Source organism: Oryctolagus cuniculus, chromosome 11 (assembly GCF_051225735.1).
Source record: "Oryctolagus cuniculus isolate XC-2025 breed Fujian yellow rabbit chromosome 11, ASM5122573v1, whole genome shotgun sequence".
Classification (NCBI taxonomy): domain Eukaryota; kingdom Metazoa; phylum Chordata; class Mammalia; order Lagomorpha; family Leporidae; genus Oryctolagus; species Oryctolagus cuniculus.
In genome coordinates this window covers 17,820,538-17,835,504 of record NC_142877.1, presented here as the reverse complement: position 1 = coordinate 17,835,504, position 14,967 = coordinate 17,820,538, and the positions used below count along the sequence as shown (strand labels likewise).

General features: G+C 55.8%; 1 protein-coding gene across 10 annotated transcripts in view; it reads left to right on the top strand.

Annotated features, from left to right (window-relative positions):
- The window catches only part of PLCG1 (phospholipase C gamma 1), a 35,386-nt gene extending 20,583 nt beyond the window's left edge, over nt 1-14,803 (top strand). For 4 of the 10 annotated variants that reach the window (XM_070051835.2, XM_089307107.1, XM_051846099.3 and 1 more), the window contains 28 exons: nt 1,178-1,262; nt 1,360-1,443; nt 1,669-1,703; nt 1,917-1,989; nt 2,094-2,195; nt 2,420-2,538; nt 2,623-2,708; nt 2,784-2,904; nt 3,586-3,754; nt 3,896-4,018; nt 4,101-4,202; nt 4,285-4,472; nt 4,749-4,949; nt 5,028-5,147; nt 5,247-5,427; nt 6,349-6,426; nt 7,230-7,333; nt 7,534-7,630; nt 7,892-7,961; nt 8,510-8,667; nt 9,929-10,025; nt 10,154-10,378; nt 10,463-10,611; nt 12,590-12,704; nt 12,820-12,981; nt 13,069-13,163; nt 13,263-13,450; nt 13,624-14,803. In XM_070051835.2, the coding sequence (XP_069907936.1) occupies nt 1,178-1,262; nt 1,360-1,443; nt 1,669-1,703; nt 1,917-1,989; nt 2,094-2,195; nt 2,420-2,538; nt 2,623-2,708; nt 2,784-2,904; nt 3,586-3,754; nt 3,896-4,018; nt 4,101-4,202; nt 4,285-4,472; nt 4,749-4,949; nt 5,028-5,147; nt 5,247-5,427; nt 6,349-6,426; nt 7,230-7,333; nt 7,534-7,630; nt 7,892-7,961; nt 8,510-8,667; nt 9,929-10,025; nt 10,154-10,378; nt 10,463-10,611; nt 12,590-12,704; nt 12,820-12,981; nt 13,069-13,163; nt 13,263-13,450; nt 13,624-13,666 (3,370 nt within the window). In that variant the 3' untranslated portion in view covers nt 13,667-14,803. Of the gene's footprint in view, nt 1-1,177; nt 1,263-1,359; nt 1,444-1,668; nt 1,704-1,916; nt 1,990-2,093; nt 2,196-2,419; nt 2,539-2,622; nt 2,709-2,783; nt 2,905-3,585; nt 3,755-3,895; nt 4,019-4,100; nt 4,203-4,284; nt 4,473-4,748; nt 4,950-5,027; nt 5,148-5,246; nt 5,428-6,348; nt 6,427-7,229; nt 7,334-7,533; nt 7,631-7,891; nt 7,962-8,509; nt 8,668-9,887; nt 10,026-10,153; nt 10,379-10,462; nt 10,612-12,589; nt 12,705-12,819; nt 12,982-13,068; nt 13,164-13,262; nt 13,451-13,623 lie in introns of all 10 variants that reach the window. The other 6 variants (XR_016215833.1, XR_016215832.1, XR_016215834.1 and 3 more) reach the window with 6 other exon arrangements.
- The last annotated feature ends 164 nt before the right edge of the window (nt 14,804-14,967 follow it).

Genomic DNA, 14,967 nt, shown 5'->3' with positions numbered 1-14,967 from the left:
ACCCAGAGGCAAGTGGCAAGAACAGGGATGCCAGCCCATCTCAGAGATTGGGGATGAATGGCGGCTAGTGTGAGCTAGTAAGAGGAAAATGGTATTGAATTCTGGCAGCCTGAGGGAAGACTGTGACATGACCCTTGGGTCAAACAGCATGGTGGGAGAGCAGCATCAGCAGAATGGTGAGGGCTCCAGGCGTGAAAGGGGGCTTGGGAAACTACTTCTGGAAGTTTGTACCGCAGAGGGGAACAGGGAGAGGTAAGCAGGGCAAGACCTGTCTTTTGGTGGGAGACAACAGACGGTTAACATGCTGATGGGAACAGTCCACAGGGAAGCTCTGGTGGCACAAGCCTTTTAGATAAGAAGGCATCTCGTTCCTTACCAGAAACTCGAAACCCTGACAGCTTTTACCTCTTGGGACTGAGGGTCAGATGAGGCTCAGCCATACTGGACCCCTGTGGAGAAGCCGAGTTCCCTCTGGTTTTACTGCTGCCTATCGGGCTATCTCCACATTTCAGAAGAGAAATCCTTTTTCTCCCATCTTGTCCATCCTGTTGCCAGGTCCAACAATATCCCCTGGCTCTCCCATCCTGCACAGGGTACCCTGGAGGGCAGGGATGCTTGCTCTCTAGAGTTCCTTTCCCATCCGACACCAGGAAAGTACCCAGTCACCAGCAGTTTCTCTGAGTGTGCCTATCCCCTCCTCCCATATTCCTTGCACTGTGGCACTGGGTGCTGATGGGGCTTGGGGATAATATGCTCCGAGGAGCAAACTCCCAGCATCCCATCATCCCACTGCTGAGCTACCCCTTGTAGGGAATTTGCCAGTGAGCCCTCCCTTGTGCCCTGCAGGGGCCAGCTGGCACCTGGAGAGCTGGAGGTACAGGCTTCAGCAGTACTGCAAGGAGGGGAGGCCAGGGGTTTGATTTTTCCCTCCTGTTAGGCCTGACCTGTTTTACTGAGCCTGGCCACTTCCTCATTGTCAGAATCATGGAATTTTCTTTGCTCATATGAGGCAACTGAGGCCCAGAGAAGGAAGAGACTTCCCTTGTCCACCTTGTGGGTTCTGATTCAGTCTCGTGCCCAGGATTCCAGATTCCCAGAGTAGTACTGATTACCTATCCAGCCCCAGGTGGGTTGGCCCACACATCAGAGGCCCCTGAGGACACACCTGTTTTCTCAGTATTTCAGCCAAAGACCTGAAGAACATGCTGTCCCAGGTCAACTACCGGGTCCCCAACATGCGCTTCCTCAAGGAGCGGCTGACGGTAAGGACCTCCTGGAGCTGTCTGCAGGGGAGGGGCCAGGGTGGCCAGAAGCCTTTGGCTGGGTGCCTGACTAGCCATCCTGCTCTGTACTGTGTAGGACCTGGAGCAGCGCAGTGGGGACATCACCTACGGGCAGTTTGCTCAGCTGTACCGCAGCCTCATGTACAGCGCCCAGAAGACGGTGCATGAGCCACCTACCCTCCCCTGCCCTGCCCTGCCTCTCCACTCCATCCTCAGCCCTGCTTGCCTCAACCCTGCTGCCCTGCTTGGGGGCTTTTGGGTGCCATTTCTCTAGCCTTTCTTCTCCTGAGGTCTGTCCCTTGCTGCCCCAGCCTCTCTTCCTAAGAGGCCGTTTCCTGTGAGGCCCCCAAGGACTTGCACCCTGACCAGGTTCTGTTTCCTGCAGATGGATCTCCCCTTCTTGGAAGCCAGCGCCCTGAGGTTTGGTTCGGAGTGGGGAGGTGGGGTTCTTTCCTGGGCCTCCCTCATCTCTGTCATGGGTACTTCCTAATCCATGTGAGAAGGGTGAGCCATGCTAGACTACTCTGGGTAGCTATGCTGGCTGGGAGTTGGCCTCTGCCTTCCAGGGGGCCCCTAGCGGTTAGCAGTGCTAGCCAACTAGCTGCCAGGCACTTACCATTTCTCTCCCTGCAGGACAGGGGAGCGACCAGATCTTTGCCGAGTGACCCTTCCTGAGTTCCAGCAGTTCCTCCTTGAGTACCAGGGGGTATGGCAGGGCTGGGGCTGGGCCAGGGTATCAGGCTTCAGGGCTGGGTTCATCCCTGACCTGAGGCCTCTCCCATGCCTTCCCTTTGTTCCCCTCCCTGTCAGGAGCTATGGGCCATCGACCGGCTCCAGGTACAGGAATTCATGCTCAGCTTTCTCCGGGACCCCTTGCGAGAGATTGAGGAACCATACTTCTTCCTGGATGAGGTGGGCTTCACTGTTATCTCTTTATGTCAGGGCGGGGGGTGGTGGTGACCAGAAGCCCAACTGAACCCCAAGAGCCAGCTTCTCAGAGATTCCTCCTTGTTACACCTGAAATCCACCTTGACCACCCCAGCTGAGGCTGAGTGACCTCTCTTCCACCCCTGTTCACCATCCCGGGGCCAGGCAGGGGCTCACTTTGTCTTCCCTTCCACATTTGTTTTGGACAGTTTGTCACCTTCCTGTTCTCCAAAGAGAACAGTGTGTGGAACTCCCAGCTGGATGCAGTGTGCCCAGACACCATGAACAACCCTCTCTCCCACTATTGGATCTCATCCTCACACAACACGTGAGTGTGGCTCCCTCAGCCCCACTCTGCCCTCTCTCGAGGAAGAGGAGCCCACCTGACCACACCCACTTCTTGCCTATCCAGGTACCTGACTGGGGACCAGTTCTCCAGCGAGTCCTCCCTGGAAGCCTATGCTCGGTGTCTGCGGATGGGCTGTCGCTGCATTGAATGTGCGTGGGGGCCAGGACCTGGGAGGGGGAAGGTGCGAGGCCTGCCCCTTTGACTGTGATAATGTTGCTTCCCAGTGGACTGCTGGGATGGCCCAGATGGGATGCCAGTCATTTACCATGGACACACCCTTACCACCAAGATCAAGTTCTCAGATGTCCTGCATACCATCAAGGAACATGCCTTTGTGGCCTCAGAGTGAGTGGAGAGGGGGTCCTCCTGGTGAACCCGGCCCCTAACTCTGACTCCTGGGACAGAGGGACCCCCTCATACCCATCCCCACTCCCCTCTCCTTCCTCTTGGCCTGCCCTCCTCTCCTTGCTCTATTTTCCTGTTAATTCCTGTTTCCTGCATCCTTGGCCCACATGGTTCCTGGCCTTTCTCTTCAACCTGAGGAACACATTTTAGCTCTTCTCAGTGTTAACCCTGGTCTCTTTATGCCAGTGACCTGCCAGTTTCTTTATTCATAGCCTAGGGAATTACCTACATTCACTGTATCCCATTCCTAGATTCTTATTTACCACCTAACCTGTGGTCACTTGTGTCTCGCCTCACTCAAGGAATCACCAGTGGTCCCCGATAGCTAAATTAGGAGGTCTCTTACCTATTCTGACCTCTTCAGTGTAGGATATCTGCACTGCTGGGCAATCTGTGTAATTGGATTAACTGGGAACTACTTCTGTGCAGCTATTGCTACCCCAAGGCTTCCCCCTGAAAAACCCCTTCTACTTGCCAGTGGTCGTGGTCTATCTTTTCCATAGACAAGGTCCTCAGGCCCTTGGTTCCCAGTATCTTAGTCTGTAAGGGGCTGTTTGGACTGAGCCCTGGATCAGCAGAATTGCAGTGTCTGTGTCCCTGCACCCATCGTCTGTCATGCAGGTACCCGGTCATCCTGTCCATCGAGGACCACTGCAGCATTGCCCAGCAGAGGAACATGGCCCAGTACTTTAAGAAGGTGCTGGGGGACACGCTCCTCACCAAGCCTGTGGACATTGCTGCCGATGGGCTGCCCTCACCCAACCAGCTCAAGAGGAAGATCCTCATCAAGGTAGGGGTGGTGGGCTATGGGTGGAGCCCTTTACTCCCAGCACCTCTCCTAGACCAAGGTTCCAGCTCGTGGTCTAGTCTTGGGTGAAGAGGTGGCTGAGACTGGGAATGGCATTGCCTTGACCTTGTGTGCACCCCACAGCACAAGAAGCTGGCTGAGGGCAGTGCCTATGAGGAAGTGCCCACCTCGGTGATGTACTCTGAGAATGACATCAGCAACTCCATCAAGAATGGCATCCTGTACTTGGAGGATCCTGTGAACCACGTAAGGGTCACACTGGGCTGTGGGTGGTGGGCTAGAGGGGGTGAGAGGGCTCTGGTTCATGGTCCCCTTTGGTCTCTTTCAGGAGTGGTATCCCCACTACTTTGTTCTGACCAGCAGTAAGATCTATTACTCTGAAGAGACCAGCAGTGACCAGGGCAATGAAGATGAGGAGGAGCCCAAGGAGGTGAGGGGTTGGTCCAGGGCTGGGGGATGGTGGACTGGGTCAGAGTCACTGAGTGTTTTTGCCTTTACCTTCTTCCTCACAGGCCAGTGGCAGCACAGAGCTGCACTCCAATGAGAAGTGGTTCCACGGGAAGCTTGGGGCAGGACGGGACGGGCGGCACATCGCCGAGCGCCTGCTCACGGAATACTGCATCGAGACTGGCGCCCCCGACGGCTCCTTCCTAGTTCGGGAGAGCGAGACCTTTGTGGGCGACTACACATTGTCTTTCTGGTAATGTGCTCTCAGGGCAGATGCCCGAGCTTAGCCGGTGTTTGCATGCAGACTTGGGCTGCCAAGAGACAACTACAGTGAACATCTGAGCCTCTTGTTCTAGGCTCTTTTGTGGAACAGAAAAGACACACATTTTCCTAAGAGTACCCCATACCTGACCTCCTTAGGAAACTGGCTTTGTTCCTTGAGACTTGATGCTTTTCTTAGGGTGGAGCTTAGAATTTTGGATTCTGGCCTGTTTCTCACCACCTTCCCCCATCCTCTGTCTTCCTTCAGGCGGAATGGGAAAGTCCAGCACTGCCGTATCCACTCCCGGCAGGATGCTGGGACCCCCAAGTTCTTCCTGACAGACAATCTGGTCTTTGACTCCCTCTATGATCTCATCACACACTACCAGCAAGTGCCTCTGCGCTGCAATGAGTTTGAGATGCGTCTGTCAGAGCCTGTTCCACAGACCAATGCCCATGAGAGCAAAGAGTAAGGGAAGCTGGTGGAGGTTGGGAGGGGTGAGGATGTGGGTGGTGCTGGCTGAGGCCTGATTGTCCCTGTCCACAGGTGGTACCATGCAAGCCTGACCAGAGCACAGGCTGAGCATATGCTGATGCGTGTTCCCCGTGATGGGGCCTTCCTGGTGCGAAAACGGAGTGAGCCCAACTCATATGCCATCTCCTTCCGGTGAGGGGTGTGGCCTGGGGTGCTGGAGGCAGTGTGGGTCCTCTCCTGAGCCCACGTTGTGGGGACCTTGTGTGATGTCGCTATCCTGTTCTTGTGAAGGGCTGAGGGCAAGATCAAGCATTGCCGTGTCCAGCAGGAGGGCCAGACAGTGATGCTGGGGAACTCGGAGTTTGACAGCCTCGTTGACCTCATCAGCTACTATGAGAAGCACCCACTGTACCGCAAGATGAAGCTCCGCTATCCTATCAATGAAGAGGCGTTGGAGAAGATTGGCACAGCTGTGAGGGGGTCATGGTGGGAGGGGCATGTCAGGGAAGTTGAGAGAGACTCAATCTATCACTGGGTGATTCGGATATGTGAGACAGTGAGGCCTGGGCTATTTTAGGACTGCCTAGGTGGGGCCAGAGCCTGACTGGAGGCCACGGCTGAGTGTCCACAAAGAGGTCTGGAGAGAGTGACAGTTGTGTTGGTAGGGATGGGACAGACACTCAGGCAAAAGGATCCCTGGGAGCCAAGGTGTGGTGTGGGGAGGTTCCGGTGCTCATGTGAGCTGGAAGCTTGCCCACTCAGCCAGTGTTGGCCTAGATTCTGTCCCAGGGCAGAGGACAACAGGCTACATGGGTGTGGTTGAACAGAATCCATCTGAGGGCTGGTGTGCAGGGCATGGGGGAGGGATTAGTGAGGGCAGAAGGCAGGGCCAGTGGTACAGGGGAGGTCCAGGGAGGGCCCTGGGCTAGGGTCAGGTCTTAGGAAAGGCATCTAGGACAGGAGACAAGTTCAGAGACTATTGTCATCAGTGGACGTGGGTGGCTGGGGAAAGGCCTGGTGTCTGCTAGACCCTGTGGGCTCCGTTGGTGAGAGGACAGGCAGGAAGGGTGTGTTAGGATGGGGAAGGCTCTGTGTGACTTTCGGCTCAGCAGAGAAGAAAAGCTGAATAAATGGTGCCTGCTGGGGACCCACCTACAGAATCCAGCTGCGGAAGCAGTTGGCTTTTGGGCCTTCAGGAGCACATGTAGAGATTTTAGAGGCATGGGGTGGGTGTCAGGGTACGAGTGTGGCCAAGGTGAGGTTGGGGATCCTAGTTGGTCAGGTGCCAGTGACGTGGTGAGGAGGGCTGCACTGGGGAAAGTGGGTGGTGGGGACCTACAGCTGCTTTTGCTCTCTGGGCTCTGGAACACTAACAAGTATGGTTGGTTTCCAGGAACCTGACTATGGGGCCCTGTATGAGGGCCGAAACCCTGGCTTTTACGTGGAGGCAAACCCTATGCCGACTTTCAAGGTACAGCTCAGGCTTCTGGGCACAGGAAGCTGGGGGTGGGGTCCCCAGCTGCTTGGGGTTTGCATTTTTGTGTTCTGGGTCCATCTGTGGTCTTGGTGGAGAAGTGGTGGTTGTGGTTTTCCGAGGCCCAAGAGGTTGTGAGAGATGTGTGGTTGGTGAACAACCACAGCTCTCCCAGGACCGCCCTACTCCTTAGCCCCTGTCTCTTAGGTCAGACTGACCCTTCCAGGTTGTTTCCCAGGGGCAGCCCCCATTTCTTCCATGGGCAGCAGCAGGGCGGGAGGTGGGAGGCACACTGGCTAGTCACTCCTTGGCCTCATGGAACCCACCAGGCAGAATCTCCCTTTTTCTGCCCTTTTTCTCTGAGGTGGAGGAGCCTGTGCTCTGACCTCACCCCTGCATTCAGCATCCAGGGGCCTGGGAGAAGGCTCTTCCTACTACTGCAGGGGTGGGGAAGGCAGCGTTCCAGCTCTGACCACAGGCTTTCAGGTCTTAGGGAGGCACCCAGAGCAGCCAGAGGTACCTCTTTTGCTGCCAGCCCTCATAGTGAGAGACAGATTTGGGGTTCCTCCTTGTAGCCCAAGGCAAAACTTGTAAAAGCTTCTACCTGGATCCCGGGGAGCTTCCTTGGCAGCGGCACTACCTCTCCCAGGTTGAATCTGTCTCATGCCTCCCTGTGGGGCAGTGGTGAGAACTGCTGACAGTGGTCTGAGCCAAGGCCATGTGTGTATGCCTGTGAGGCCCCGAGTCAGGAGAGGCAAGGACAGTCTATTTGCTCTGACTTGTGCTTCTCACCTCTGCAGTGTGCAGTCAAAGCCCTCTTTGACTACAAGGCGCAGAGAGAGGATGAGCTGACCTTCACCAAGAGCGCTATCATCCAGAATGTAGAGAAGCAAGAAGGAGGCTGGTGAGCCTGGGCCCTGGGGTCAAGGGTCCTGGCAGAGCTAGCACGGGGATGGGGGTGTCTGATGACATGCCTTGGTGAAGCATCTGTCCCGTGTGTGCACCAGTACCCTGGCTTAGGTGTGGGATACCCCCAGTAAAGGACACTTTCCTTGTGGGAGTTTGAGGTGGTGGTTGGGAGTCAGCTCCCTTTGGTTGCCACAGGTGGCGAGGAGACTATGGCGGAAAAAAGCAGCTGTGGTTCCCTTCAAACTATGTGGAAGAGATGGTCAGTCCAGCGGCCCTGGAGCCTGAAAGGGAGGTGAGACAACAACCATGTGGGATGGGTTCCCCACCCCAGGTTTTCTGCATGCACCTGTCACAGAAGTCCTAGGCATGCCTGTGCCATCACACAAGCCAGTCACCCTCTGTGTGGCCATGCTTGTGGTCTTCAACATACCTGTGCCACATTGCCTGGTCCCGGGCACACTTTGGGGATGTATTTGTCACGTGAACAGAAATACTGCCTCATGCCTGTACACAACAGCCATGCTGACCATCCGATGGGCTTTGCTTCCCACAGCACTTGGACGAGAACAGCCCCCTGGGGGACTTGCTGCGGGGGGTCTTGGATGTGCCGGCTTGTCAGATTGGTGAGCCCCCATCCCTTTGGCCTATCGTTTCTTAGTGTTGAGCCCTGTTTTGTGGTTCTGCCCTCGTAAGGAGGAAGCTGATGGCTGAACCCCTGAAGACTGCCTTCCAAGCTCTCTCTGTACTTTGGATACCCCCTTAATATCCTTGGCTCCCTTGGTCACCTCCTGGCGGGACTCCTGCACGCCCGCCCTGTGCCAGGCACTGTGGAGTCAGTCAGATCAGCAGATGGCTGGCTGACCTGCATCCTAATGGGTTGGGCCACAGGGTTGTGACAGCTTAGAGAGGGAGTGGGAGGGGTCATGGCCAAGGAAGGGGCCTGAATCAGGCAGAACTGGATTAGAGCACTGGCCTCCTGCAGGACTGGCAGTGACTAGTCTTGCACTGCCCCGTCCTTGTCTGTGAAATGGGCCTGCACAGTGTTCCTCCCCCTCCTGGAGGATGGTACAGAAGAACTGGGAGGCAACAGAACCCAAGTGAGCTAATGCCTGTGGTACAGAATGGGGGACAGATGACTCTCGCCAGCTCTTGTCTTCTGTCGCCCTCCCAGCCATCCGTCCTGAGGGCAAGAACAACCGGCTCTTCGTGTTCTCCATCAGCATGGCCTCGCTGGCCCACTGGTCCCTGGATGTTGCTGCCGACTCACAGGAGGAGCTACAGGACTGGGTGAAAAAGATCCGTGAGGTGGCCCAGACTGCAGATGCCAGGGTGAGAGCCTGTTAGAGCCTGGAGAGTGCTGGTGGGAGCTGCGTGAGCCTGCTGGACAGCCAAGGCATCCAGCTTTCGGCAGCAGCCCCTCACAGCAGGACAGTCGGCTGACAGCCTGTGCTTGCCTTGCTGCACCCCTGCCTGAGGTGGAGATCCAGAAGAAACGGGCAGCACGTGGCATGCTCGGGGTGTGAGATGTATGAGTGGGTCTGCTTAGTGGCCAGTTGGATAGGATCCACAAGGCCAGAGCTAACCTGGGCTGGAAGCATGGGCAGCCTTGGCAGGCTGCGTTGATGTAGAGGAGGAAGAAGGCTCCGGAGAAACTGCCCCTGTGAGTGTGCAAGCCCGGGAAGGGCAGGCCAGAGAGGCTGGCGGCTACAGGAGAGGAGGGTGGAGGGCTGCGGCGGTGCAGCCAGGCACAGTAAGAACCTGAAAGTGCCCACTAGATTGAGCAGCAGCACACAGCCTGCGGAGGACCTTGCTGTGAAGGAGACCATGGGTTGCCGGCATTCGAGTGCTTTTCTTTGACAGCTGAAGGAGCTGGCAAGGCAGTGGGTGGAGAGGGGCCAAGTAGGGTTGGGAGGAGCAGCCTTACTGGAGGAGGGAGGCCCCTTTCATTGAGAAGTGCTCTCACAGGTAAGGGGATTTCTCCTGGTGCCTATTACCCCCAGTGCATTGGTGAACGCACCCTTGAGCCAGGCAGAGAAGGGACGGGTGTACCCTGGAAGGGCGAGAACTCGGATTAGAAGGTGATTGAAAGGCTGGATTCCCAGGTCTGTGCAGCCAAGGAAAAAAGGCAGGAGCCACCAAGAGAGACAGGAGCAGGAGAGCCTCCGGGAACGAGGGAGGTGGGAAGGAGGCACTTGTGAACGGAGAGTAGATAGCTGTGTTGGAGCGTGGAGACTTGGGCATGGATGAGGCCAAGCCAGGGGCCTCAGTCCTCAGTGTAGTCTTGGGAACCCAGGAGGTAGCACTTTGGCCAGGAAGGATGCTAGATACTAGATGATCAGAAAGCATCTGGGGAGTGCAGCCAGCCAGCCTTGGGGTTCCTGGGACATGGGTGGTGGTGAGGACGCCCCTGCAAGCACGTGCGTCCTGGGCACAGAGAATAGGAAGGGTGATTCAGGGCTGATGGCAGAGGGCCCTTGTTTAGTCCAGTGGGATCTGAAGGTGCAGGTGGATGTGCCCAAAGCTGCCAGGGGCTTCCTTCTTCTGGGCAGGGCTCTAGCCTGGGGCTACAGGGCCTTGTGTGTGTCACCAGCTCACCGAGGGGAAGATGATGGAACGGAGGAAGAAGATCGCGCTGGAACTGTCTGAGCTTGTCGTCTACTGCCGGCCTGTTCCCTTCGATGAAGAGAGTAAGGGCCGGGGCCCGGGAGGGGGATGTGTGTGCCTGGGGGGCTGCCATAGGGGTATAAGGGGGTGTTTAGTGATCTCAGCACTGCCTGGGTGGGCAGGCCCTGTAAACTCTTCCTATTTGGCCCAGAAATCGGCACAGAGCGAGCTTGCTATCGGGACATGTCATCCTTCCCGGAAACCAAGGCTGAGAAATATGTGAACAAGGCCAAAGGCAAGAAGTTCCTCCAGTACAACCGTCTGCAACTCTCCCGCATCTACCCCAAGGGCCAGAGACTAGACTCCTCTAATTATGACCCTTTGCCCATGTGGATCTGTGGCAGTCAGCTGGTGGCCCTCAACTTCCAGACCCCAGGTGAGGAGGCCTCTGGACAGGATGGAGGGGGTGTCATGCGGCATCTGGGCCGGAATGTACTGAATCCAAATGTGGTTCTTGCAGATAAGCCTATGCAGATGAACCAGGCCCTCTTCATGGCTGGTGGGCACTGTGGCTACGTGCTGCAGCCCAACACCATGCGGGATGAGGCCTTCGATCCATTCGACAAGAGCAGCCTCCGGGGGCTAGAGCCGTGTGCCATCTGCATTGAGGTGGGTGGTGCTTATCTGGGCTTAGGGTGGGAAAGGGGCTTCCCGGCTGAAGAACGTTTATGCTGAGCTTGCCAAGAATGGGGCTCATTGGTGTGAATGGGGAGGGGCAGAACACCAGCAGAGTGCGGCGTTTCTGTGACTTGGCTGGGGAGGAACACTGGAACTGGGCTCTGCTGAAGCTGGAGCAAGACGACTTCTTGAGAGGGGGAGTCAGCAACAGACCCCTGCTGGGAATGAGTTGCCAGTGGCAAAGGGCAGAAGCAGTTGAGATAATTGGTCCCTTTTTGGAGCCCAGAAGAAGGCAGGAAGCTGGGGTCACTGTGGAGCCCGACCAGAACTGGGCTTGAGCGAGACATCAGCTCCCTCATGCCTCCTCACTCATTTGGAGCCAGCCCAGTCTTGTGGGGGCCAGGGTCCGGGAGGCCTGAGCCATCTGGAAGGAGGAGTGGGGGTAACATGAGGTATACATCCTGCTACTCTGATGAGGAGAAATCATTTGAAAGACTTCCATATTAAAATAGATATTGGTAGGCTGGCACCGCGGCTCTCTAGGCTAATTCTTCTGCCTGCGGCGCCGGCACACCAGATTCTAGTCCCGGTCAGGGCGCCGGATTTTGTCCCGGTTGCCCCTCTTCCAGGCCAGCTCTCTGCTGTGGCCAAGGAGTGCAGTGGAGGATGGCCCAAGTGCTTGGGCCCTGCACCCCATGGGAGACCAGGAGAAGCACCTGGCTCCTGTCATCGGATCAGTGCGGTGTGCCGGCCGTGGCGGCCATTGGAGGGTGAACCAACGGCAAAGGAAGACCTTTCTCTCTGTCTCTCTCTCTCACTGTCCACTCTGCCTGTCAAAAATATATATATATATATATATATATATTGGTGTCATACGAAGTAAATTACAAACTTCACATGAAATTTTTGGCTAGCCATGCACAGCAGACTTAAGGGTGTAGTTTGTAAGTATGATCTGTAAAATAACTGAGATGCATTCTCATGTATACCTGTGTAAATAGATTTGTCAACTAAAATGTACTTTAAATCAGTTTATTTACAGATTTTACCCATATAAATTTAAAAAAAAATTTTTGGCTAAAGCTAAGATAACTTCAAATAAATTCTTATAGGTAGGCCGGCGCCGCAGCTCACTAGGATAATCCTTCGCCTGCGGCACCAGCACCCTGGGTTCTAGTCCCAGTTGGGGCACTGGATTCTGTCCCGGTTGCTCCTCTTCCAGTCCAGCTGTCTGCTTGGCCCGGGAGTGCAGTGGAGAATGTCCTAGGTCCTTGGGCCCTGCACCCACATGGGAGACCAGGAGGAAGCACCTAGCTCCTGGCTTCGGATCGGCACAGTGCGCCGGCCGTAGCAGCCACTTGGGGAGTGAACCAACAGAAGGAAGACCTTTCTCTCTGTCTCTAACAACTCTGCCTGTAAAAAAAAAAAAAAAAAAAAAAAAAAAAGGACTTATGGGTAGCAGCTCCCCTGGACCACTGTTAGGGCCCTGATTCAGTAAGGGGCTTAAAGGCAGCATCGTTGGGGCTGGTGCCGTGGCTCACTTGGTTAATCCTCCACCTGCGACGTCGGCATCCCATATGGGCACCAGGTTCTAGTCCTGGCTGCTCCTCTTCCAGTCCAGCTCTCCGCTGTGGCCCGGGAGGGCAGTGGAGGATGGCCCAAGTGCTTGGGCGCCTGCACCCGCATGGGAGACCAGGAGGAAGCACCTGGCTCCTGGCTTTGGATTGGTACAGTGTGCCAGCTGTAGCGGCCATTTGGGGAGTGAACCAGTGGAAAGAAGACCTTTCTCTCTCTCTCACTGTCTATAACTCTACCTGTCAAATAATAAAAAAAGAAAAAAAGGCAACATCGTTGGTGGCCAGCAGAGGGCACACTGCCTCCACTTCACAGCTGCTCACCCTGTGCCTTCCCCTGGGAACCTGGGGTAAAAGGAAAGACAACCCTGGCCTCAGCTTTGGCTGTCTCACAGGTGCTGGGGGCTCGGCATCTGCCGAAGAATGGCCGAGGCATTGTGTGTCCTTTCGTGGAGATTGAGGTGGCTGGAGCAGAGTATGACAGTACCAAGCAGAAGACAGAATTTGTGGGTAGGTCTGCCTTTTCCAGGTACAACCTCCTCCTTTGGGAGGCTTTGCGGACCCTTCCCACCATTCACCCCGTCCTCTCAGGGTGGGGCCTGAAGCCGTCTGCTCTGATTTGCAGTGGACAATGGACTGAACCCGATGTGGCCCGCCAAGCCCTTCCACTTCCAGATCAGCAACCCTGAATTTGCCTTCCTGCGCTTTGTGGTATATGAAGAAGACATGTTCAGTGACCAAAACTTCCTGGCTCAGGCTACTTTCCCAGTGAAAGGCCTGAAGACAGGTGAGGTCCCTTCAAGGTAATGTTCTGGTGGGTAGGCTGGGCCCTTGCTTTCTCTCCTGGGCTGAACGCCGGTGCTGCTCCTCCCAGGATACAGAGCAGTGCCTTTGAAGAACAACTACAGTGAGGACCTGGAGTTGGCCTCTCTGCTCATCAAGATCGACATTTTCCCTGCCAAGGTAGCAGTAAGTAGGGTAGCCTGCCTGGGCTGGGCGGAGAGCCGGGCAGCGGCCTCCCCAGAGGCAGGGCTGTCGCTGACTAATGTGCACTGGCCCTTGTTGAAGCAGGAGAATGGTGACCTCAGTCCCTTTGGTAGCACGTCTCTGCGGGAACGGGGTTCAGATGCCTCAGGCCAGCTGTTTCACGGCAGAGCCCGAGAAGGTTCTTTTGAAGCCCGCTACCAGCAGCCGTTTGAGGACTTCCGCATCTCCCAGGAGCATCTTGCAGACCATTTTGATGGTCGAGAACGAAGGTGAGGGAGGCAGAGGGGCAGTGGGCAGCATAGGGGAGGGGCAGTGCAGCCAGGAAGACTGTCCAGTTTGTTGTCTGCTTCTCTTGGGGAGAAAAGCTGTAACTGTCTGCGTCGGGGCTGCACTGCTGGGCTACAAGTTCCCATTGTAAGCAAGGACGTTCTCTTCCATCCAGGGCCCCAAGGAGGACTCGGGTCAATGGAGACAGCCGCCTCTAGTTGTGCTCCCGCCTTGTTGGAGAGCAGCAGGGGTGTGCGCCTCGTGGAGCGCCGTCAGCTGGGTTCTTCGGAGCAGCCTTCCTGGTCTCGCAGCCTGGAGCCTGGATTCCAGCAGGGAATGCTAGACAACCAAGCCATTAATGAGATGTACTGTTTGGGGCCTCCAAGCCCAGCGCTGGGTGAAGGCAAAAACTGTAGTGGGTCTCGCATTAAGCACACACATCTGGCTCTGACTTCTGGAGGTGGATCCTTCGATCATGTGGGGCCAGGACCACAGCCGAAGCCCCGTGGAGTGGCTGCCTCAGCCCGCAGCACAGGAGGCTCCAAGGAGCCGCTGAGGTTCTCAAGAGTGGAGAAGAAGGAGGAGCCTTGCTGGGCCAAGGAAACAAAGTTTACATTGTCCTGTAGCTTTAAAACCACAGCTGGGCAGGGTAAGAAGCTAGACACCCCTGCAGCCAGGACAGAGGAATGCAGGGCCTGTGTGGGGAAGGGCTCTGCCCAGCCCGAGCGGAGGACACAGCACAAGGGCACATCGCCCACGGCTGGGGATACCACCTAGCCTGAAAGATAACAGGGGATCATGGTAAAAATAGCAGTATTATTTTTCTTCTCAGTGGTATTGTAGCTGAGTTAGTTCCTCCTCCTCCTCAGTCTCCTCCTGTGAGAGGGGAGCGGCAGGTCGCTGGCAGAGCTGTTTTGGAAGCTGAGAGGCGTGCTCAGAGAGGAGGAGCAGGTGGGCAGAGAGGACGCAGCCAGGCCTATTCTGGTGGGGTTTGTTGTTTGTTTAAGGCAAAGATGACTCGGTGTGCTTTCTCTTAGGAATGAGAAAGGGATTAAGAAGCTGCCTGTCTCGTGGGGAGGTGTGAAGACAGGCAGGTGCAGGATGGAGCTGCCGCATTACTGCAGCTTCTGCCTAGTCACAAATAAGATGGAAAGGTTTGGAAAGGCAGCCCCCACCTGAGGACAGAAACTGGGGTCCAGGCCCGTGGGCGCAAAGGTGCCTCATAGTACAGCCAGCATCCAGCACACGCAAACCCACTGCCCGTGGCTGGGCTCTGGGTTGGCCATTTGCTAGTTCTCTTGCCCTCTTAAAATCTGACTGCCAAATAAATCATCCTCATGTCCCTTTTCCTTTAACTTGTATGTTTTTGGGGAGCCCAGGAAGGCCTGTCCCTGAGTAGTTATTCAGCGGTTGAAGCAGGTAAGTAGTTTCGGGAAGCTTCTTGGGTCCAGCATGTCTTCCCTTCCTCTGGGCTAACATTAGACATGGGGCCACTCTCTCCCAGCCTGTCCTCTGCCAG